This window comes from Osmerus mordax, chromosome 7 (assembly GCF_038355195.1).
Source record: "Osmerus mordax isolate fOsmMor3 chromosome 7, fOsmMor3.pri, whole genome shotgun sequence".
In the NCBI taxonomy this organism is placed as follows: domain Eukaryota; kingdom Metazoa; phylum Chordata; class Actinopteri; order Osmeriformes; family Osmeridae; genus Osmerus; species Osmerus mordax.
In genome coordinates, this window is record NC_090056.1 from 10,088,906 (window position 1) to 10,113,070 (window position 24,165).

A 24,165-nucleotide genomic window follows, 5' to 3' on the forward strand; every position below is an offset into this window, starting at 1 on the left:
ATGCTCAATGAAGTGTTTATTTCCAAGGGGGACAATGAGTGTGCCTCCAGGGAGCAGGTGGAGGGATAGGCAGGGAGAGGGAGTTAGGGGAGTGGGGGCTGATTGGGCCTGGGAGATTGACCCAGAGCTTCTGTGTATCTGGGAAAGTGTTGACCCCAGAGGGTAGAGCGTCCCTGTGTGATGTCAGGATCAGAGAATGTGATTGAGCACAAAGTGCTTCAGTGCAGGGCACACGTGGGTGGGAGTGAGCGGCCATGATTAAAACAGATGAGGGCTCTCACTGTGCTAACTGGCTAGCCAGCACGAGTGCATTCTGCAGTAGAACTTGGGGCTGTTTATTTGTTTTTGGTTTACTTTTAAAGCTGGATTGGTGTGTAACTTGGATTGTGGGTTGTTATGTATGGGCTGACAGGATTTGTAAAAATTGAAATATGACTCCCTACATTTGTTGCATAGTTGTCTCCCAATTGCATTTGTAAAGAGGATAGCACTTAGGGTAACATGAATAACATAGCAGTTATTCAACTGATGTCCCCCACAGCAGCTCTAACCTGTGTTGACTTTTGAAAAGCTTAGAACAGGTGCCTATCCAGCACACTCACTCTCTCAGCACACGCTCAGACTTCCGACAGCATGCAGTCTCAACACACTCCACTCCACCCCACCCACACACACACACACTCACACACCCACACACACGCACGCACACACACAGCTGGCCACCCTGCATGCCGCTGGCTGTGTCCCAGTCACACGATCCCTTCCTGCCTCAGTGGAACGTGGGAGCCGTCATACTCCTGGGCTTCCCACACTTCAGTGTTAATGACACAGAGGCCGCACACACAAAGGAAGTGTGCCCCGTCGCACAAAGATCGAGTGACCACAGCCAACCCCCCCTGCACTCCCTGTCTCTCTATCCCCTCTCCCCCTCCCTTCCCCTCCATAGGAACACAGTCCAGTCACCAGGGCTCCCAGGCTCACCAACTGGACAGATGGTGCTCCATTATTAACCATGAACCCTTGGAGATTCTTCCCAGTGAGAAAAGGGTTGTCTGAAATACAATCAGCTAGTCAATAGCAAAAGTAAAGTTGAAGATTTGTGTTGAAGAGTTTTACATGTTTGTGCTGTTCTGATCTAAATGTGAGCGTTTTATGTGAATATAGTGAAAGATGGGTGCCAAGATATGTAATTTTTTATTACAATATCTCCCAAACAATTATTCTGTACTTGATAAAAACCACTTGTGGCTACTTCTATCATAATTGTTATTTACTTATATACTCTTATGATATTGCTGAACTTGATTTTTTTAGGATATTTTTTACTATAAAAATAGTTTTGCCCAAGCAATCTGTCAAAGATGCTTAACATCTTCATCCACCATTGCTGAATGCTAGAGGTATTTTTGGGCCAAGTAAAACATCCTCAGACAGATGTTATGTTCCACGTTCCCACCACATATCACTGGGAGTCCCACAATGCCAAGAATGGATCTCCAGCCCTGGCACATCACTTGAGTGACGGGGCACACTGAAAGAACCCCTCCCACCTGTTTGTTTGGATTGAGGCCATTGTATTTCATTAATTCAGCCAATTCATGCACATTCTATTGTCACAATAGAGCCCTGCGATTGGCCAGATACTGTGAGAACCGGCATTGCATTAAATCACTGAGTCAACTACTATAAATACTGGGGGGACATCAAAAATTAAGCAGAAGTACTACTTTCAGTAAACTTGAACATTCTACATTTTCCAAGTTGGTGAAGTAGTTGAAGGCCACATCACGTTCACAATGAGGGATCAGCAGACAAGGTAAGACAGCAGATGAGATGGATGGTAGATGGTGTAGTGAATCTCTGTGTGAAAACCTCTTTGTTGCAGAGATGTTGAGGGGCAGTTGAACTTATGTTTTCCTCCTTTTCCTCAGCTTGTGTAAGCTCATGAGCCTGGAGAGGAAGTGTACTGATGGTGTGGACAGAGTCCGTACAGTGATTCAGAGCCAGCTCCACAACGGGGTCTCCAGCGCTGATGTGTGGGACAAGACCGTCTCCTTCTTCTCAGTCAAGAGGGCTGTGCTCTTTCACAACGGCTACTCTAAGCATTCCAGGGAAACCCTGCGCCTGTTCCCTTCTCCTGCTGAGGACGTGGCACCACTCTGGATGCAGTAGGCCTGGAATCTAAGAGACCAAAAGAGACTGGGTGGAGAAGCCTTCAAGTTAGAAGGTGGAAGGTTGCACTTAAGCCAAACTGATCTTTGTCTTTACAAGCTCAGGAGCACTGAAGATGTGGACTCAGGTGAAAATGTGGAATAAGAAATCTTTGAGAGAAGAATGGAGTTCATTTTATCTAGCTAGTTTTCTTGTGATAGTCTTTTGTAAAGACAGGGATTTTAATGTATTTCGTTACCGTCCAAACTGTGATTTGAGTTGGTCCATTAATGGACCACGAAATGTGCATTTTATGCCTTAACAAAAGCATTTAATTGCTTTAGTATTCCTTGTAGAGAGGGTCACTTTACGACCACTCTCAGGATAGTGTTGAAAATGAAAGCCATATTCCTTTATGCAAAGGAAACCTATGTTTTTATGCCAATGCATATGTTTAAGTAAATATAGTAGTGTATCAGATGATGTAAGTGAGCAGTACAGCATCTTTGTTATAAAAGTTGAAAATAAATGCCTTAGAAAAATGAATTTGGTTTGTGGTTGTTGACTTTATAAATAACCAATTGAACACTGTCTTTTGCTATAGGGTACACCTTGTATTACGAATGTAGTAATTTTGTCTTAGTGGTATCCCAGAATGTCACCGGCCACCTTTACTGGTTGAAACATAAACATATTTGTGTATTTGAACTTCAATAAGTTCTCATAGTAGCCTACAGGTTTGCATGGTGCATTTCCAGAATAAATAATTTAGATAAATTCACAGCCATTGTTGTAAATATTTGTTTTGCAATACTTTATTTTCTACATAATACGGGCCAGAAATAAATGTATATATTTAAAAACCATCAGTGACCAGCTCCTAGTTCCTCCTCTGTCTGGTGGGAGGGGCTGCTGGGGCAGCGTTTAGGAGGGCTACAGCAGGAGCTGGAGTCTCCTTCAGCCTCACTGGCTGATCTCTTCTGCCCCCTGCTGCTAGGAGCCTTGTCTGACACTCCAATGTGCTTCCTCCCCCTTGGCTTCTTTTCTGGGAGGGTCTCAGGGTCCTTGAAGGCCTTGATCCTGAGGACCCATCCATGTTTCTTCTGTTGACTCACTGTCTCAGGAGCAGGACTGTCCTGTAGACAGGAGACAGCCTTCTGAGGTGAGCAGGGACCCGGAACCCTCCTCAGGATCATCTTGAGTGCAGTAGGGTTGGAGGGGTCCACACACAGGATGGACTCCCAGATTTCAGCCCTAGCCCTAGGGGCAGACTTTGGCCACTGGTCAGCAGCAACAGCAAGGCAGGCAGCTTTGATCTTGGCACCTGGATGTAGAGCTATGGGTGGGCTGTTAACCTTGGTATCCATGGAAGTCTCTGGTTCAGTTGATATCTTGAGAAGTACAGTAGATGTAGTGCATGTACATTTTAACTAATGGACTATTGAACTCAAACCAGAATACCCACTACTCAAATTCACCTCACCTTTTGCCTTTCCAGATGTAGATTGATGACAAATATTCTCGAAACTGGTAATTTCGTAAAATATGTTGAAAGTGTTAATATGGGATTTTAGTCGTCGTGTAAACTAGGAACTGTTTGTTGTTAGCGCGTTTCTATAGCCTACTGGTACGCTATATGGAACTCGTGGAATTACGATGCGTTATGTCCATTGTTATGGTTGCACGATTCGAATACCGTATTTATTACATTTAGCGCTAATATATTTGGATGCAACGTGTCAGTGAAATTCGATTTCATTTTCACGAACGATAACAAAAGAAGCAGCTGTCATCAACAATTTACTGCAAATATCCTCGTTATAATTTCAACCCTCCAACAAAAAATAACATGAAAAATGTGAGTTTTTCCGCTATAGTTGTTGTTATTTTTGTTTTAGCCCAATATATATTAAATGTAGGCCTATCTGCTTCTGGTTTGAGTTAATTAGTCCATAAGTTAAAATGTACATGCACTACATCTACTGTACTTTTCAAGATATCAACTGAACCAGAGACTTCAATGGATACCAAGGCGAACACCCACCCATCGCTCATCGTCTGCCCCTAGGGCTAGGGCTGAAATCTGTGAGTCCATCCTGTGTGTGGACCCCTCCAACCCTACTGCCCTCAAGATGATCCTGAGGAGGGTTCCTGGTTCCTGCTCACCTCAGAAGGCTATCTCCTGTCTACATTTACATTTAGTCATTTAGCAGACGCTCTTATCCAGAGCGACTTACAGTATTTACAGGGACATTCCCCCTGAGGCAAGTAGGGCGAAGTGCCTTGTCCAAGGACACAACGTCATTTTACACGGCCGTTAATCGAACCAGCGACCTTCTGATTACTAGCCCGATTCTCTAACCGCTCAGCCACCTGACTCCCTGTCTACAGGACAGTCCTGCTCCTGAGACAGTGAGTCAACAGAAGAAACATGGATGGGTCCTCAGGATCAAGGCCTTCAAGGACCCTGAGACCCTCCCAGAGAAGAAGCCAAGGGAGAGGAAGCACATTGGGGTGTCAGACAAGGCTCCTAGCAGCAGGGGGCAGAAGAGATCAGCCAGTGAGGCTGAAGGAGACTCCAGCTCCTGCTGTAGCCCTCCTAAACGCTGCCCCAGCAGCCCCTCCCACCAGACAGAGGAGGAACTAGGAGCTAGTCACTGATAATTTTACTAATCTCTCTCGTACATATAACTGGCTAATAAACATTTACATTTAACTGTAACATTTCAATTGAAAGTGTTTGTTTCACTCGACTTGCTGTTAAATAAGATGTCAGTCATCACCAGGCTGTTCAAACGATCTGCCCCCCAGTCTCGTATCGCCCTCTTTTTTAATCCACGGTTCGAAATGCTAGTAGGCGTTTATGACCTGGACGCAGAACTTTGAGACGACTTCAACAACCAAAAAATATAAACATAATGTGAACGTATGCTTCGTGAATGAAAGGTGAGACTGCAATCAGAGAAAATACAGTTGTTGCAACGATGGACAGCACAGTGGTTTAGCACCCTGGACAGAGATCACCGTAAATCACTTCAACGCAGTGCAGAGAAAGTGGTTGCGCTCGACTTCAACAACACGCGAAGCGCGCTCACCGACTTTCCATCAGTTCAACTATTGGGCGGACACAGTAGGCTGAATTTCCCGCTTTGTCTCAACATCATCCATACTTCGCTGATTCCCATCCCAGCAGACTATAGCGGTAAGGTTATTATTTGCAAAAAAACAAAACATATATTATTTGTTTACAGTTGGCATTATGCGTTAGCTTCCCGTCTTTTAATATATTATATTATTATTTAATTGCCCATAAAGACAGGATGCCATCCCGGTTCAATCGGGAATTGGAGCATATTGGATGCAATTATTCCATTACGTAATTTTACAAATTTGCCTGTGTTAACTACTTAAAACAAAATCCACATAGAGGATTTTTTATATTTTTTGTTGTTGCTGAATTTAATATACTGTTTGTGCTGATACCTGCTGATACCTTTCTGACATGAAAGGTTCGACTCTTTAAAAAACTACAACTCTTGAAAAACATTTGTCTCTGAAAATAGTTGCCTACATGTATATATTGAATATACAATGTATCAAATGTAATATATTGCACAACCAAAAAAAGAAAAGCCCATAGGGAACAGTTCTCTGGGGACATACATTAATCATGCTGATGTTTACACTCTGATTAGAATAGTGAGTTTTTACCATTTCATCATTTGATTCCATACTTCTTGAAAGGGAGTAACTATACAACAGGACAAAACATCTTAATTTATTTTCCAAAATGCTGGATTTAATGTCCTATGATACATTACGATACAATAATCTGCACTAAACTTGAGCATTGGCACAAGGCGAGAGGAAGTAGATTCAAGCTTTGATAGATTGTTGTTGTGTCAAATCCCCATTTAACCATCCCATTTGGCCCATATATTGTAGATGCTTTATGAAAAGAATCACCATGTTAATCCCCCCCCCCCCCCCCTTAAGAGACTACCATCTCTATGCTTACAGAGGTTGTAGCATATTAGCATATTATTGTAGCATGTCATTGTTAACAATCGTCTTTAGATTTCGTATTAGGCCACAGTCTGTATCAATATGTGGTACAGTCTTATTTTATTTAAAGGAATATGTTTAATTTAAGCTCAGTATTTTTAAGCTCCCTGGATTCTGTAAATTTGCCATGCCTGTCTCCTCCTCTACTACACACATCTCTGGGAATGGAAATCTACAAAAAGAAAAAAATATTTTTAATCCATGTACCAGAATGCAAATGGATGGCTCCTCATGGTAGCTTACTTCTTCACAGTTAAAATGGAAATAGATTATAATAACAGAAAATAAAGAAATGTTACCCTGGTTAATCCTCTCCCACTGCAACCCTGTTTGTTTTCTCTGAAAGGTTTCACCAAAATCAGATGGCTGTGTTTTGGATCTGTGTGACCCAAGCCTGGGTCCTGGCTATGCTGCTTGTGTCTCACACTGGGGAGTCTGAAGCTATGCTATCCTACCCTGGCCGTGCCACCCCTCTTCCAGGCGCCCAGCTGAGACCACACCAGGGGAGGCATGTAGTCAGGCATAAGGGCCGGATCGGTGTCGTAGACCACCTCCGCAAATGTCCTCTCCTGGCAGTAGGCTGGCCAGAAGATGATGGACAGGTGTTCAAGGGCCAACATTCTGTCCAATTAGAGAAGAGGAGCAGCACAGGTAAGGGCAGAGGAAGAAGTCATGCACCTAATCACAAGCAATAAACCCAGTCAACTTTCCCATTCTCTCCACAGATGAGAACGGCAGTGACATCATAGAGATGGGGAAGATAACCAACCCCATAAAGACTATGGAGACATGCCAACACCATCTAGACTGCCTTCCTGGTCAGTTACTCTTTCCTCAGCCATGCACTCAAAAGTTTAATGTTCAAGTAGTACAAATTATTTTGAAGGGTACAAGTTTTCTTCTTCCTTTCTGAAGGTAACTGCTGTGACCTGAGACAGCAGAAATGCAGACCTCACAACCGTGGCCTCAACAACAAGTGCTATGATGACTGCATGTGTGAAGAAGGTAAACATCATTTGGCTCAGAGAAGCATTTCATCAGAGACACCTTTTTGTACCTTAGTGGAGGTAATGTAGACTGCTTCTGTGTGTGTGTGTCCAGGACTCCGCTGTTATGGCAGACCCCACCCTCACCGTGGAGTGAGCCATCGGAGGGGGCGTTGTGTGGAGACAGACTCTGGAAACAGGAAAAGTGGTGCTTTCATCAAAATATGAAACGTGGAGATGACACCACAGGACTAGCACTCATCCTCAGTTCAGTCTGACACATATTTTGCATACTGAACATATCGTTTGAATAAATCCGTCATTGTTATGAAGTCTTTTTTGTGTATTGTTGAAGATCAAATGTACTATATGCAGGTGGAAGTCAATTGTCCATAAAGTAGTAGGCAAGGATTTTCCACATTGTGGTTCTACTCACGTCTTTCGGATGGTGTCTGTGAGGGAAGCAGATTCTCTCACCAGGTTCTTAAAAAGACAAACATCAAAGCACCACACTGAAATCTGACTGTACATTCATGTAATTTACATTCAGTTAATGTAAATGAGGATAATCCTGCAGCAAGGAAGAACAACTTGTTTTCAAAATGCTGTATGAGTGGAAGAAAACTAATTAAGTGTGAATTATGATCACCTTTAGGTAATTGTTGGATTAGTCGTTTTAAGAGGATGGCTATGTAGCTTAATGTATCAAACTCTGTGAATAGAAATTGTTTCATATATTTCTCCAGTTTTCATGGACATAGTAAACCTTGTGTCTCCATGCCTTTCCACTACCAACAGTCATGGTTATGAGTTTATTTATGTGTAAAAGTGTTTTGAGAATTGAATCCAATTTGAAAACATTGTTTGTAATGTTGTTTATTGAATACCAGTGTTTTGCGATTATACTGTAAAGTCCCCCTCTGATATAATACAAAACAAAGAACATTGAAAGCAATAAAACAAAAAAGAGGACTATGAGGACTAACTAGAGTGATGTCTCCATATTCTGCTCCATTGTCCAACATCAAAGGAAAAAAAGCTGGTGTATGGGGACTACTTAAACTCTTTCTGATTATTGGGGATTACATACAGTTTGCCTGGAGACACAACTCTTAATCACACCCCACCAGCCATGGGAGGATCCAGTATAATGTCACCAGCAGTAGCTACTAAAATAATCTAGAGTGGATTAGCCTTTTATCCGTTAAATGTGTCTATGTGGAAATAGAATGAATCTTGTTTACAAGAGAAAAGCAGACATTGATGACATGCTATAAATGTGTGAAAAATGCAGAACTGTGTACATTTTGTTTGTTATATGACCCTATAGTCCATGAACATGTACTTTTTAAAGGATATATTGAAATCCTACAGAGGTTGTGGAGGCACCGGTGCCGCAGGCTCTCTCTCCCTCCACAGCTATCCTCCTGAGTGCAATGCTGACACTAACTAATGCAGTGAGTTAGGAATGTAGGACAGACTGGAGAACAAGGAAAAGGTAAAGGGGAGAGGGGTGAGATCCAAGGACATTCCTTTGTGAAGGAATACACATTTATGTATCTTACTTTTTATAACAGCACTTCCGCCATGTCAAGTTGAACCACTCTGCTCAGTCGATAGTTCCACCTCAACTGACAGGTTAGATTCTCTCAGGGCCTAAGGCAGAGCATTTTGTAAAGTTGAAGACAAAAGCTTAAAACAGCAGTCTGATCTACATACAAATTATTATCAGGAAGTAAATCCTCCATGAACAATCACACTGAAACCAGACCATTTATTTGATAATGAACTGTAATCTAACCCCCTTTGTTTTTCCCCTACATTGACCCTCCCTCTAAACTTGACGGTTGGATCTACATACCTGTCATGCCTGTAGGTGTGTTCCTCTGCTTGATTCTGCACCATTGCTAATCAGTGATCATAGTTGAAATTCTTGTTGCAACAAATACCGAGAGGTATAAAGTCACCTGACTGCTACAATCCACAGCACTCAAATAAGGACAAGTATACAATGATGAATTAGGATAAACATGTACTATTCTGGCATATTGAGAAGACACACCTTTACCTAAACAGGTAGTTAAATGTACTTTAGAACAAGAACAACAAAGAGCACATAGTTTTGTTCTATTTTTTTCTCACTTCCTGGAATGACCAAATATGTCTTCATTAGAACCTAAACCTTATATACGACACCCCACGTTGTAAATCACAATGTGTTAAAATGTTAATGACAGTGCAAGAGTAATTCGTCAACCTAGGAATCCCAGACAACATAACAAGGTCTAGCTGTCATGACCAGAAGGAGGGACGGGTGGGGTTGATGAAGGGGAGGGTGGGGTGGGGGGACATGTCCAACTGGTTATTGTGCATTGGGAAGTGACATACCTTTACTATCTCACTCCACCCTGCATGGCCTATAAAGGACGACTGATAAGAGACACTCCACACAACACAGCCTCTTCCTCCAGCCAGGCCAGCACAGCAGAAGGACATCCACACCACAGCATCATGAGTCAGAGGAACACCAGGCACAGCAGCCCTGGGCTGTATCAGGCAGGGTCTTTCAGCAGCATGTCCATGGGCTCCTACAGCAGACCCCAGGCCAGCACTGGCCCTTACATGGGGGCTGCCATCACACCCGTGTGTGTTAACAAGAGTCTGCTGGCACCTCTCAACGTGTCCATCGACCCCACCATCCAGGCTGTCCGCATCCAGGAGAAGGACCAGATCAAGAGCCTTAACAACCGATTTGTTTCCTACATTGATAAGGTAAGACCCTTGTCTAATTCTTTGCTCATACTAATACTTTTGAGACTATAAAATCACATACTGGCAAAATAACAATACAACCCAAAAAGATACAACTAAAACCCACAACCATGGATTTGATTTAACATTACATCCGTAATAGTGGCATAGCGGTACTGTAATCCCCTTGTAGTCTAACCCAGTCTTTCTTTCTCTCTCGCTCTCTCACTGACACAAAGGTGAGATTGCTGGAGCAAAAAAACAAGATGCTGGAGACCAAATGGAATCTTCTGAACGGCCAGACGAAAGACCCCTCTAACATTGAGCCATTGTTCAACAACTACATTGCCGACCTGCGTAGGCAACTGCAGCAGATAGAGAATGACAAGGACAGACTGAGTGTGGAGAACAACACGATGCACAAGGCTGTGGAAGACTTCAAGTCCAAGTAAGAGCCCAGCACTATCGTATAAGGAAATATCATGTACAGAAAAGAAAACTGGTTTCATTCGTTCACTTTGGCATTTAAATGTAACCAGTCCAACAGCCCTGAATCTTCTATTGTTTATGTCATTCTAACATGTTCCCTTCCTCCAGGTTTGAGCAAGAGATCCACAAGAGGAATGCATCTGAGAATGAATTTGTCCTGCTGAAAAAGGTGAGCAGATACATTCCCCTCAGGTAACACCTGGGTCTGTGTAGATCCTGGTTACATGAATCTCACCCCTAACCTGAGTAGATTTATGAGTGTAAAGCAAAACAAAGATCACCATCTGCTATGTTTGAATATTTGTAACCAACATCCTTGCACACATTCTTTTCAAGTTTCTTGTGGGAGGTGACCTAAATATTTTTTATGTCCGTTAGAAACTTGTGTGGGTGCATACAGCAGGCAGAGAAATCTTACTGTGTTGTCTGGTACATAGGATGTGGACAGTGGGTATATGTCCCGTGTGGATCTTGAGGAGAAGATGGCTGGTCTGGTGGATGAGATCAACTTCCTCAAGACTCTGTATGATGAGGTAAAACACCATATTAGACTCAAATATATATTGAACAACAAAGAGTAATACTATAAAGAGTTCCAAATGGGAAACATTTCATTTAAATTCTGGTGAAGACTTTCATTAGACATTCATTGTGTTGCTGTTCTTTGTCCTGCTCTCCAGGAGCTGCGGGAGCTACAGGCCAGCATGCAGGACACCTCAGTCGTGGTCCAGATGGACAACTCACGGGCCTTGAACATGGACCAGATTATCAGTGATGTTAGGGCTCAGTATGAGGACATCGCAGCACGCAGCAGAGAGGAGGCTGAGGCCTGGCACAAGACCAAGGTGAGAGATGCTCAGGGCTCCAAAGAGAGCTGAAGATGTACAGTCAAAGGTTTTGACTGGTACTGTATACAGGGGCTAATATGATGCATATAAGGGCAATCTTAGCAATGACATCATGTGTGGGTTAAGGTCCAGCATGTGATGTCAAACAAACCAATATACCTAAATGCATCTCAGTTCAGTTTATCAGAATGCCTGAAGCTGTTGTGGAAAGTGAAACCGTTCATTGAGATGTAACTCTTTTCTTCTTCTCTGGTAAAACCAGTTTGACCAGATTTCTGCCCAAGCTGACCAATATGGGAACGAGTTGCGTGCCACCAAGGCAGAGATTGCAGACTTGAACCGCCAGATTGCCCGGCTGCACAATGACATTGCTTCAGTGAAGGGACAGGTGAGTGACAAACTAGAACAATTTGACTGGATATTGCCCTAGAAAACCATTATGGATATCAACAGTGTTGGGGAAGCTTCTACTAAACTGCAATTATTTAAAATAAGCTGAATTGAGAAGACAACACAAAACATAAAAGTTAAGAATTATGTTTGTTCACATCAAAACACATTCTTAAGTACAGTGAACCATCACACTAAACTATGAATGGATCAATCATACAGTCAGGAAGTCTGGACTATAGAACACATTTCACAACCCACTGGCAGTAATTACATTGCACCTACTAAACATAACAAGAGACTGAGACATTCCAAGGCTGGTGGGTGTGAAGGCGATAATTTTGTCTGCCTATGGACTGTTCATCATGCAAGATCATCACTCAAACCATAGGGGATCATTTTGTTGATCGAGCTTCAAGGCCTGCCATGTCCCGGTTCTCTGTAACATCAACAGTACTCATGTTTCCTCCTTCCCACCCATGTAGTGCACCAACCTGGAGAACCAGATTGCTGAAGCAGAAGATCGTGGTGAGATGGCGGTGAAGGACGCCAGGGGCCGCATCAGAGATCTGGAGCTGGCTCTGCAGAGGGCCAAGCAGGACATGGCCCGGCAGCTGAGAGAGTACCAGGACTTGATGAATGTCAAACTGGCCCTGGACATTGAGATCTCTACCTACAGGAAACTGCTGGAGGGAGAGGAGGACAGGTGAGATTTCAGACAGTTAGCTAGAGACATGGGGAGGAATCATATTCATGATGGACAAAATACACTTATAGCCATCATCCACAGTTGGTTAAACACGCCATTCAGCTGAGTTTACCAACAGAGCTTTGAGCACTTGCTGTTGTTGCACAACTACAATTAGCTGGGCAGTTTTTCTACCAATGTTGATACATTTAAAAGCAGTTGGGCATGGCTGACGTACACAGCAGAACACTGCTCTGCCAGGGAAGGGAGCTGTCTATGACTTTATCCAACTGTTTCTTCCTCATTTACTACAGAATTGGCCAACAGTCTGTCCTCAGCATCCAATCAGTACCCAACCACAGTAAGTATAACAATACTTACCCCAAATAAATGATTTGATTCTTAGCCATTTCAGATATTAGGTCCTTTTTGGTTAAACAGCAACACATCTGTCTGTTCTCCTGGGGAATGGGGGGTGTATTTCTGTCCTCCTGACATTGTCTTGTTCTTGCCCCTAGGCCCCAAGGTGGTGACCTGCTACCAGCAGAGCACCAAACACCCTGTCCTCATCAAGACAGTGGAGACACAAAACAGATCATTCACCTAAATTAGAAAAACTAATGAAGCCTTTTGATGGCAAAATATACCACAAGTAAAATTAAAATAAATACTAAATACTAATAACTGTGAAAAACAACAATGAAATCTACATGTTTTTTCAGCTCATGGTGGACACTATTCATTAATCTTTATTTATGTATTAGTAAATCTTAATTTAAGTATATCTGTGACTGTAAAAAACCTTAAACATAATGATGAAATCTCTTCACAACTGTCTGTCTTCACTATTGTTAGTAGTAACAGTGTCTGTAGTGCAATGTTCTCAAGATTCTAATAAAGATAACCAAGATATGAACTGTAATTTATGTACTTTTATTCTTGTTTCCCACACATTCTCAAGAGCATTAGAGCAATTTACTGATAATTGCATCATGTATATACAGTACATACCCAGTCTCAAGTAGAAGTAAGTCAGCAGCAGACCAGAAACCTAGATCATGATAACTCCATGTCAGACAGAGTGAAAGAACAACATAATTTTATGTATTTATCTTATCTGATGACAATCCAGGAATCCTGCATCTTACATCATCACCCACAACTGGGTTCATTGACGGCTTGGTCAGTGACATATTTGTAACTTACTCACACTAAGGACACGCATATGTTATCAGAGTACAATAATAATCTACACACTGCACTGTATATCTGATGTTCATGTCTGACAAAGAGACTGTATGTCTGAGCCACACTCAATTCCATTGGTTTCTTCCTGGTCTGCCTCTGGTCTATGATTGGTTGAGGCTAAAGAGTTTAACACTGCTGTTTCAATTGCTCTACATGGAACTTTCTGGGAAACTGGCTGAGTGGGATTCCTGCACGAGTTATTAGAGGGACATAAAACACCTCAAAACATGAGCTTGTCTAGCTCTAAACAAATGACATGCAGGTGAGAGCGATGAGTCCAGTTGATCTAAGCTCAGGACGCTCTCTCGTATATTTCAAGGGTAGGACTGGTGTGGATTTTTGTAAAAAAAAAATTAGTATGCTCTCTTAAAATGGGTGTAATGGTATGAAGGACAGAGTGATGCAGAATGAATAAGGAAAATGAAGGAGTTAAGTCCTGTCTTAATAGGACCACCATACAGACTCACCATTTCAGAGCAGGAACAACTGCGTAACCTGAACTGTTGATATTCAACTCTGGGTTTATGTATCCCATTTATGGATCATTGCGGCGCCCTGCTGTTCAAAGACAGTAACTACAACAACTGCGAGCCCTGTTCTTTCACTCATGACGTACTGTAATACGACAATCGCATGTCCACAAAGACCAATGAATACTTAATGACGTAATCGAAAGTTATTGTAATGCCATGGTACGCTTGGTGATTTGATTTTACCAACAACGACGCCCTTTCATTTCCTGTAACACACCCACATTTCTACACTTCTCCAAGCGCCAGTCACTGCAACGAATTCTTGCCCTCATTAAAGACCGGATTGTAATTTCAGTACGTCTACGCAACTTTCGGTAAATAGCTTAAGTTACACTTGAGTCATGTAATCAAATCATCATTGGATTTAATTGCTGTGTTTTATTACTGCACAAGACAATTCGTTAAGTGCAACGAGTGTTGCAAAATCCAGATCCGGACTGCTGCGTAGCTTACTAATATATAACCACGTGTTCTAGTAGCCTACTATTTTTGGTACCCGTCTCTAATTCTTGGTTTTCTTTTCACAGGCACAATGCACAAAAAAGTATTGCTGGATCAAGGCAAAATGTCGAAGGGCATATCAACACTTCTTGGGGGGCAGTTGGCAAGTGAAGTCATCCATAACAACTTCTACATACCTCTCATGTCAGTTGACCCTGAGGAAGAGGGGCAAAAAGCACCACACTCTGTGGAACAAGTGATTTTTACCATGCTGTCTAAAAACAGAAATCATGGCAAACCTGTCATGCTGGTTGGTCTAGCAGGAACAGGTAAAACCACCACCTTGGACAAACTGGTGGTGGACTGGGCCAGTGGTCAACACCTCCAGCACTTCTCCTATGTCTTCCATTTCAAAGTCAGGGAGCTGGAAACCATCAGAGGAACTTTGTCCCTTGAGACGTTGCTGCTACAGCGTTACAGTCACCTCTCCCCTGAGTCCATGGGTCTGGCGCTGCAGGCGCCTGAGGCTCTGCTGTTTATGTTTGATGGGTTTGAAGGGTGCCAGCACAGCTTGGAGCCCCCCACATCCCCATCCCTCTGCTCTGACCCTCACCAGCTAGCTTCAGCCTCCTGTCTAGTAGCCAGTCTGCTTCATGGTACCCTGCTGAAAGGAGCAGCTATTCTGTTGGCCAGCAGGCCGACTGGAATGTTGAATTCACTGAATGGCCATCGGGTGGAGCTGTTGGTCTTTCAGAAGCCCCAGAGGAAGGCCTACGTCCACAGATTCTTCAGCGATCCAGGGGTTGCCAGCCGAATGTTCCAGAATATGGAGAAGACCTTCGGGTTCTATGATTTCTGTGCCTCCCCTAAATTTTGCTGGACAGTATGCTCTGTTTTTAAATTCCTTATGGATGCTGGAGAGAGGCTTCCAGAAACATTGACCCAGATGTTTGTTATTATTACAGTCCACCTGATTCAGGCACTCTCTTCAGATGAGGCACATGACAGAGATCTGGTGTCTGCGCTAGGTAGAATGGCATGTCATTGCTCCCTGACCCAACATGCCACCTGCACTAAAGAGCAACTGACCTCTTTTGGTCTTCAGCCTTTCCTCTCCTCTCAGGCATCAGTGAATGCTTTCTTGTGTGTAGACGGTGATCTGGATTCAGACGACTGTGTTTTCTCCTTCCACAGCCAGTTGTGTCTAGAGTTCCTTCTGGCTGCCTCATTCTACTTGGACAAGTCCAAATCTGAGAATGTGGAGGAGATGTTAAAGAAGCATGAGGGCCATGTGGATTTTCTACAACTCTACCTGTCAGGGCTCTCTAACCCTACACAAAGGAAGCCTCTAGAATCCCGACTAGGGGAGTTCAGCTCAGATCGGATCATCAATTTCAGGCGCTGGGTTAAAAGCATGTCTCTGAAAGTACTGGGGGGCTATTACAAGGAGAAACACTTTGACTGCTTCCGTCTGCTCCATCAGAGTCAGGATGAAGGATTGGTTAAGGAGGTTGTCGTCCCCCCTGCTCGCATTGGCATCAGTTATGGAGGCCTGGGTGTACAGGACTGTGTGGCCCTGAACTACATGGTAACTTGCCTTGGGAAGATAGAGAATCTGAATCTGATGAACACCAAGGACCTCACAGGGGAGACAGTAGAGATCCTGGTCCCAGCGATGCGCCTCGCTCACCAAATTACGTAAATCATGAGCAAATCCTAAAATCTTATGAAACAAAGCTTTAACTTGTATATGTCTTATACCTGAATTGTGTGTGAATGTTGTATGTTTGCATGGTGCAACAAAGCCAGTTTGTTCAGGTCTAACCACATACAAACACTCCATGCCAAATGCCGTGTACATCAGCTACCACAATACCAACTCTACCTCTAAAGTAAACAACCCCGGGCTCTTCTATCAACAGTTTACGCCAGAGCTCCCTCAGTGCTGGAGCTCTCTCTCATCTGGCCTCAGCCCTCAGCAGTGGAAAGACAGTGGATCTGAATCTGTCCCATACCAGCATGGGAGATACAGGCTTCAAAGTTCTCTGCACAGGACTCAGGGACTCAGTGTTACACACACTAAAGTGAGTTAAGGCGAGACAATAAAAGGTTTTCATTCATACAGGTATACAATCTCAATAACACAGTCCATCTGTGTTTGTGTAGTGTTGGAGCGTGCGGGCTGACCGAGGCGTGTGGTGAGGACCTGGTGTCTGTGCTGACCTCTGGAACCTCTCAGCTGCGTGTGTTAACTCTGAGTTATAATGACCTCCAGGACCACGGCCTCAGACTGCTAAGCAGGGCTCTGCTCAGCCCACACTGCCCCTTGCAGAACCTTCAGTATGTATGACACTGTACAACATCAACACTGAACCTTTAAGATATCTGCAAAATACATTGTGTAGGCCTATGGTATGGTAATGTTCAGACAATACAAATAATTAACCAGAAGAAATGACATACAGTACTATGGGGCAATATGATGAAGTAACAGAGTTTATTATACTAGTACAAACCTCTGTCAAGAGGGGTCAATGCCCTTTGACACTTTATTTGATCCAGTGTTGAAGTTTGAGATACAATCTACCATGTAATTAACTCACAAAGCAATTGTGTTGTATATGATTATTACTTGACCTTTGTGTTTTTACAAGGTTATTGCACTGTAAGTTGACTGGTGGTTCTATGGAGGCATTGTCAGCAGTCCTGTGCTCTGGCCATTCAGAGTTGAGAATTCTGGATTTGACAGTAAACATCATTGGTGACAGTGGGATGGAGCACCTGTCTAAGTCCCTTCAGCACCCACAATGCAAACTGCAGGTCCTCAAGTAAGAATCATTTTCATTCATTTAGTGGGTTAGCTAATGGGCACTCTAAACCCTTTGAGTACTTTCATATTGTATTCAAACAAAATCCCCTTTAATAGTTTTGGACTGTGCGGGTCACATTGCCTCCCCTTAGAAATGACTGTAGTGATTTATATTTCTTATTCATGTGTCCCTCTTTGGTTCTTCATCTGAACAGATGTCTGGACAATGAGTTGACTGGTGCCTGCTGTGTGGCATTAGCTAAGGCCTTTCAGTCAGGGAAGTGCTGTCTGAGAGAACTGGATCTGTCAGTGAATGATCTGGGCCAGGAGGGGGCGCTGCTCCTGTGCAAAGCTCTTTGGAACCCCGGTCACCCACTGGAGACACTGAGGTACAGCACGACACACTCACCTTGTTACTAAAGTTTAGGTGGAACAGTACGACCAATGACAGAACCTCCTTTGCAGCTTAGTGCGCTGTGAGATGACCCCCCCGGTATTTCAGGAGCTGGGTGTTCTGCTGAGAAGTGGGAGCCCCAGGTTAAGATCACTGTCTGTAGGTATCAACAAAGTCGGGGACCAAGGAGCCAAGCACTTGTGGGACGCCCTGGCAAGCCAACACTGCCAGCTGGAGTATCTCGAGTGAGTAGCCCTACTTCTTCATTCGACCTTTACAAGAACAGTGACAACAAACCTGTGTGTGTGTCTTCAGTGTTGAGATGATGGGGCTGACCGACGCTTGCGTGGAGGACCTGTGTGCTGCAGTTAAAGCCAGTGGCTCCCTGAAGACCTTGATCCTGAAGAACAACAATCTGACTGATGACTCAGTTCCAGCTCTGGTTACACTCATGCAGGACAGGCCCAGCATGGAGGAGCTGAAGTGAGTAGGCCCCATGGTGAAGGAGGTGCACCAAGACACACAACCATGCAGAGGAGCATTACTTTAGTCTTGGACAACTCTTAAGAACTGTGACATTTTTATGACAGTTTGCTCTTGCATTCCTCTCTTTCAGTGTGCAGTATAACAACATGAGTGAAGATGTTTTTGAGCTGATGGACAAATGTTCTAATATCAGATACTGAAGAGTCAAGAAGCAAGATTGAGCATGTTAAGGCATGTGAACAGACATTGGAAATAATCAGTAGTCAATTGATATTAGAAGCCTCAACATAAATTCAAGCCAAGCATTGTGGTCAACTTGAGGATGATAATACGCTGTTGGATTTGATTAAATAATTTTAATGAGAAAAGTATACATTGTATTTGGTCTTTGTCCTCAGGTGAGGAGGCAGCATATTCAGTAAGGCACGTACAGTAAATCTCCCACAACATATTATCCCTATTCATAAAGCTCTTACTCTCCAAATATAAAATATCAAAATACTCCTTGCAGAGGGGGAAGCAGTATTGACCTGTAAAACCGCTACAAAATATTTATCCTTCTCCATTTCCTATTCGTGCACAGGCAGCTGTAAACTTGATACAAAGAAACACACTGGAAAATAGCGGTTGTCAAGGCAGCAGTACGATCCAGTGTCGGTTCCTTTCAGCCTCCCAACGTCCCACAGGAGGTCCTTCTAATCACTCTGTCCTGGAAGTGATAGAAGAGTTGAAATGTGTTTTCAGTGAGTCATGGGACGTCCCTATCTCTATGACAGTGGCACGCTGGCAGAGGGATCCATTTCAGAGGTGGTTCACAGTTACCTCTCCCAGTGTTCAGTGCTCATGTGTCCCTCCGCCAGTGGGCACGTGTCCGTTGGAAGGCTCAGTGCTCGGGCTGAGGTGACTCTTGTTCCTGCTACTGGTGTCGGTCTCCTCTTCCGAACTGCTCTCAATGTCACTGCGGTCATCCTTTGACACCTTAACCAAAGAAATAAACCAGTAGCACACGTTCTTAACTGAAGACAAACAAGGAGAAAATAGAGAGACAAAACACACACAGTGAGACTAACCTTTCCCTTGAATAAAGCCTTTATGGCAATGCGAGCAATCAGGTAGAACCAGAAGACGTGTAGAACCTGCAGGACCAGTAGCAGCCCGTTCAATAGCCACCAGGACTGGTAGGGTCCAATTATCACCCAGCTCTCCACGAAAACACTGTATACGACCCTATACACAGACACACCGATACATACGTTATTTCTTTTTTCAAAACTATGCTTGGTATGATTATGATGTCAGGAAACTTGTTTTAGAATCCATATGTATCTTAACTTACCAAAAGGGATAGATGACAAGTCGTGTGATGAAGAAGATGATACTGAACAACACAAACAGGCCATCACAGAGCCTCTGGTACTTGGCATAGTTTGCCAGCTTGGCAGCCTTAAGGGACAAAGGAATAGATAAGCCTACTGAATAGTAATGGGGTATAGTTTTCTGGTGATGTCACCACCATTCTTAGTATCAAGTATGGATTCCTGTTAGACAGGTGTTAGTATGCAGTACACCTGTGCAACCATTCATTAAAGACAAAAAGAAGTAGCATCACACACCCTCAAAGCTGTACTTTATTAAATGTCACTTTACTTGTTGTAAACGCTTGCGCTTTCCACATGTTGGCCCTAAGAATTACCTCCAGCAAGATGTCTGATGCATCGTGCACGCACATGACTAGAGTGCCTGCTCGCAGCATGTTGTTAGCATAGGAGAAGGTGATGAGTGTTATGGTGGCCAGGTGGTGGATCAACATAATCAGGAAATCCTGTCAGACGAGGAAAGTAAACACATAGTACACACACACATATATCAATTACCAATATTCATGATGCTCAATGAGATATAAGGATTGGAATTCTGCAAGTCAGTCTTCTTATATATTTAGCCTATACTCTGTCTCTTACTTGAGTTAACACACCTCAGAATTGTTAGGATTTTGCCTGCATGTGAACCTCAGGGATGAGCCTCTCCTCAAATAATGATGTGACTGACAATGTACAGAGTACAGATTGTTGTCAAATCTGTCTTCAAGTAACAAGTACAGGTTGCTGCATGTATTCAAATGAAATCTCCATAGTCAGGTACAGGCAGATTTATTATCTGTTAATCTCTTAAAATGTGCATTTACACACAGTTCTCTCTAGGGAGGATTGACATGTTCTCTGGGAGATTCAGAGAGAACAAAAAGGGTTATTTCTGTTCTGCTTCCCCCGTATTTGCACAGATACTCTCTGGGCCCATGCATAACCTGTTTATCTGTGATTACATGGTCGGGTCACAGCAATAATGGCAGCGTAATGAAAAATAGCATGCAGTGTCACTGTCAACAACTAAACACACCTCTGAACTTGACAGACCAGCTCAGACCCACCCTAGCCAGATTCATGATGACTTTCCAGAACATCAACTCAATTACTTATATGAATTGCATTCCAACTACAACAAAGGCCAACAAGCATCAAGAGCCAACCAATGGCTGTGCACACAACACTAGAGTTCCATAGGATTAGTATTTTTGTAGAAGGGAGCACAATGGTTGTAATCTGCTCCATATCCCCCTACTCTCCTTAACAGACAGTCACAAGACCCACCTTCCTTTTGATGTCAGTGAACTGAGAGAGCATGAGAGACCAGTAGAACGCCAGCTCAGCCATGTAGTAGTTGTACTGGCCTGGACTCAGGGTCTACGAGAGACGACACAACACAAATATGTAGTTCTACTGAACCGACAGCAGCCGGTTACACAGAACAACTCCACCTCAATCTCTTGGCATGTACATCTTGAGTGAGTAAATGTTTCACCTGAAAGGGGTAGTTGTACCAGCATTGTCGTGTGTCCCACATCCAAGGAGACTGGAGCAAGCCATATCGTTTATAATGACAAATTGGTTGAGAGAGAATGAAATGCTATCTGCTAATCTTCCTGAGATTCTTATCAACATAATATCCTCTACAGAGCAGCCATGCAGGTTATACAACGCATATCTATGATCTTGTATCTCTGTCATGATTTTTTTTATACATAATGATTCATTCAAAGTCTATTATGTAATGTATAAAAATAATCTTTAACCCGTGAAGAACAGATTAAGTCAATTTTCAACTCACCACCCATAGATAGCGTATTGCATAGATGAAAATGCCCAGATAGAATGTAAGCCTCCACCTAGGTTTTGATTATGAAATGAACTGTGAGTAAATACAACACCTCAAGCTATGCACTTTATAATAAGAGTTTGCTTTTAAAATGAGTAAGTCTCCTGACATAGTCTTTGTAATCAGTATAGTCATTGGTAATCAGTAACCTACATGCTCTCACAAAACTTTGTGAGTGTAGCGGGTTTGTCCTGGTTCCGCCGAAGGCGAAACCATCTCTGGACTTTCCTTGTGTCCCAGTCCAACTGCTTTGAGAGACCCTCCACACGTCGTGAATCTGGTGACTAAGGATGAGAAATGTGACCATGAGCGACTGAAGGCCTGATCCTCACTATTTCAGCATCATTTACAGGCTGGCAGTCTGACACAGAGATGGTTGCATATGTGCTTGTGTTTAATATCCACATACAGAATCAGTATGTGCATTTGGTAAGCTGCAAAGTGGGGGGTTGTGCGTACCGTTGTGGATGTAAACACCCTCTCCAAGAGAGCATTGGGCTGAGCTCGCCGACTAGCTCCTGCCTGAATCTGAAGTATGTGGGCACAAGGCTTGGCCACAAGCCTACACACATGTGGAGGAAGAAAAAGGAGGTCAATATGGAAAGAAATTAACTGAGGGCCTACCACTCTAACATGTACTACATACGACATTTTATAGTTTACCCACAATAATTAGGCCTGTGTGTGAGTGTGTGTGATAGACAGAGAGAAAGAGAAAGAGGGATAGGGAGAGAGACAGAATACTGAGGAATGTAACACTTAGTCTAAACAGAGGGTGATGGGCTGTCATGTGAGAGGATGGGAGGGGAGACACTAGTAAGCCATATACCCTTTAACCAAGAAAAGGAATTTCTGACACAATATCACCTTGTTTTGCTTGACCATAGTCCAATTTCTAAAATCTTCACCAATTCTTAATCCCACTTTCCAAGTTACTGGTTGTGGATTTCAAACAAATTGCATGAATTTAAGGAGAGGCCTGGTCCTAGACATGCAAAGTGAATGGCCTGTTTGGATAAACAACACCAGAGCACACAGTCAGCATTCATTTTCCCAGTTCTACAGTACCCAACTGTTGCTGTGCTTGTGTGTGAAAACACATAATGCCATCGATGCCACTTAAGATTTAAGAAAATCTCTGGCAATATTGAAAAGGTGAGTTGTTCTACAACCGAATAGGGACATTCAATTTCACTCAAAAAATGTAATACCACTAGTCACAATAACATGTTTAACATGTCACCTACAACAGTTTAAGGTGATCTTTGTTCCTCTACGAGATAAGAGTGGCACTTCATTGCATGTCATGCGTTAAGGTGCGAATGATGAATATCCCTCAAGGCCTGGTTACTTAGTGACAGGGATACGTTTAATAAAACACAGGTCTACGTTGTAGAACGTTTTCTGCTTCTTCTACTTGTTACCTGTTGCTGATATTGAATCTCAATATAACATGTGTTCAATGCCTGCTAGTTGAAGCCCTGAAACAATTTGCATATCCCATGAAGTATTTAAACTGGAATGTAAAGTGTCTGCTGTTCGTCTTCACCTCAATCTCACGGAACAAATATGTGACAACCTGGTTGACAGGTTTAACTAATGAAACTATAAAACGCATTTGAAATGTATTTCTGCAACTGCATTCACGAAAACTCAAATTCCCGCGAACAGTAATTTCTTTATCCGGCGACACTCGAACTGGCTACATACCTCTCAAAGATCACCCTGACCGCAAGTACTCCGATGGCCAGCGGTAAAGCAGTGAGGATGTGGCCCGCTCTGGGAAAATCTTCTCCGGGCGGTGGATGCTCGAGGTCCGCCCAAGTAACATTTGGTGGAAGCCAAAAGCTCTCACTCCATATCCAAGCTGACATAGAAGTCATTCTAACAAGAGAAGGTAGTCTACTAAAAACAATAAATTAGTTATCTGCGTAGCTCTGCTTCACGTGGGTACTCAGTAGGCTACCCTAGCTAGAGTTGAGGAAGTAGCCTACTCGTCGCACCCCCTTTATTCAGTGGATAAACGCTAAAAGTCGGAATCATAGTCGGCTGTGTTGGCAAACTTACTCCTAACAGACCGCTAAATGATGTCACTCCACTAGGAACACCCACTACCGGCAACGCCCACGATGTTTGGATAGCTCAAGGCTTTTGTAAGTTGCATTTGGTTTCATGTCAGTGTTAGTGTTACATTACATTATGGGTGGTTACAAACTGAAAATGAATTTAAATGAAAAACACAAAGCTGAAAACAAAGATGAGAACTGAAAAGTTTCTGAATTACTACGAAGAAACAGATTTGTCCAGAACTACTGTACAATCCCAGCATGTTAATATTAGTTGTAAGTTGTAAGTTAGAAATACGTTTATCAAATGTTGAGTGGTTGGCCTTGCATTAGATATTAGAATTAGAACTATTAGAACTAATTAGTAGTCTAATGTCAATGTATCACATTGAGGCCTAGTATACATGAGCTCCTAAATTAAATCCAATAAAAGACCTAAATAAAAGGTCAAATGTATCTATTCAGTTTGCTAGCCAGCCCCAGAATGATTTGCCTGTGGCATGATTGCATTGTATGTCATGAGGAAAGGCCCCATGAAAACATAGACTGGTGCACACTCATACCCACCTACCCACACTAACACACACACGCACACGCACACGCACAC

The 24,165-nt window shown here is 43.1% G+C and overlaps 3 protein-coding genes and 1 long non-coding RNA gene across 5 annotated transcripts; 3 read left to right on the forward strand and 1 right to left on the reverse strand.

Annotated features, from left to right (window-relative positions):
* The first annotated feature begins 6,972 nt into the window (after positions 1-6,972).
* LOC136946393 (uncharacterized) lies at positions 6,973-8,381 on the forward strand. Its single transcript, XR_010876892.1, has 3 exons — positions 6,973-7,034; positions 7,132-7,221; positions 7,318-8,381. It is a non-coding gene; the product is annotated as an uncharacterized lncRNA (long non-coding RNA).
* Positions 8,382-9,663: 1,282 nt separating this feature from the next.
* On the forward strand, positions 9,664-13,290 carry LOC136945425 (keratin, type II cytoskeletal 8-like). Its single transcript, XM_067239228.1, has 9 exons — positions 9,664-9,974; positions 10,193-10,401; positions 10,551-10,611; positions 10,880-10,975; positions 11,123-11,287; positions 11,553-11,678; positions 12,166-12,386; positions 12,683-12,729; positions 12,887-13,290. The coding sequence occupies exons 1-9, from the start codon at positions 9,714-9,716 to the stop codon at positions 12,973-12,975; spliced, it is 1,275 nt and encodes a 424-aa protein (XP_067095329.1). The 5' UTR covers positions 9,664-9,713; the 3' UTR covers positions 12,976-13,290.
* A 1,077-nt stretch (positions 13,291-14,367) lies between these two features.
* On the forward strand, positions 14,368-18,545 carry si:ch73-233m11.2 (NACHT, LRR and PYD domains-containing protein 3). The gene is made up of 9 exons (XM_067239827.1): positions 14,368-14,463; positions 14,677-16,288; positions 16,513-16,674; positions 16,757-16,930; positions 17,245-17,418; positions 17,615-17,788; positions 17,865-18,038; positions 18,109-18,276; positions 18,410-18,545. Exons 2-9 carry the CDS (start codon positions 14,682-14,684, stop codon positions 18,477-18,479), a joined length of 2,703 nt encoding a protein of 900 aa, XP_067095928.1. The 5' UTR covers positions 14,368-14,463; positions 14,677-14,681; the 3' UTR covers positions 18,480-18,545.
* Positions 18,546-18,615: 70 nt separating this feature from the next.
* LOC136945786 (ceramide synthase 5-like) lies at positions 18,616-23,546 on the reverse strand. Of its 2 annotated transcripts, XM_067239828.1 has the most exons (11): positions 23,203-23,546; positions 21,952-22,054; positions 21,646-21,776; positions 21,445-21,502; positions 21,139-21,189; positions 20,928-21,020; positions 19,973-20,101; positions 19,616-19,722; positions 19,350-19,506; positions 19,102-19,257; positions 18,616-18,988 (listed from the first exon to the last, which is right to left on the reverse strand). In XM_067239828.1, the coding sequence occupies exons 1-10, from the start codon at positions 23,373-23,375 to the stop codon at positions 19,114-19,116; spliced, it is 1,146 nt and encodes a 381-aa protein (XP_067095929.1). In that variant the 5' UTR covers positions 23,376-23,546; the 3' UTR covers positions 18,616-18,988; positions 19,102-19,113. The 2 variants fall into 2 exon arrangements, with proteins under 2 accessions (XP_067095929.1, XP_067095930.1); XM_067239829.1 differs by lacking the exon at positions 21,139-21,189.
* Positions 23,547-24,165: the final 619 nt, after the last annotated feature.

Bases quoted from the DNA above. Each gene is read 5' to 3' on its own strand.
- LOC136945425 (XM_067239228.1), top strand. From the start codon at position 9,714: ATGAGTCAGAGGAACACCAGGCACAGCAGCCCTGGGCTGTATCAGGCA. The intron at 10,976-11,122 runs GTAAAACACCAT...CCTGCTCTCCAG, and splicing joins TCAAGACTCTGTATGATGAG to GAGCTGCGGGAGCTACAGGC. The intron at 11,288-11,552 runs GTGAGAGATGCT...TGGTAAAACCAG, and splicing joins AGGCCTGGCACAAGACCAAG to TTTGACCAGATTTCTGCCCA.
- si:ch73-233m11.2 (XM_067239827.1), top strand. From the start codon at position 14,682: ATGCACAAAAAAGTATTGCTGGATCAAGGCAAAATGTCGAAGGGCATA. The intron at 17,419-17,614 runs GTAAGAATCATT...TCATCTGAACAG, and splicing joins TGCAAACTGCAGGTCCTCAA to ATGTCTGGACAATGAGTTGA. The intron at 18,277-18,409 runs GTGAGTAGGCCC...CCTCTCTTTCAG, and splicing joins CCCAGCATGGAGGAGCTGAA to TGTGCAGTATAACAACATGA.
- LOC136945786 (XM_067239828.1), bottom strand. From the start codon at position 23,375: ATGACTTCTATGTCAGCTTGGATATGGAGTGAGAGCTTTTGGCTTCCA. The intron at 22,055-23,202 runs GTATGTAGCCAG...ACATGTGTGTAG, and splicing joins GTCAGGGTGATCTTTGAGAG to GCTTGTGGCCAAGCCTTGTG. The intron at 19,507-19,615 runs GTAAGTTAAGAT...GTCTGTGTATAG, and splicing joins CTTGTCATCTATCCCTTTTG to GGTCGTATACAGTGTTTTCG.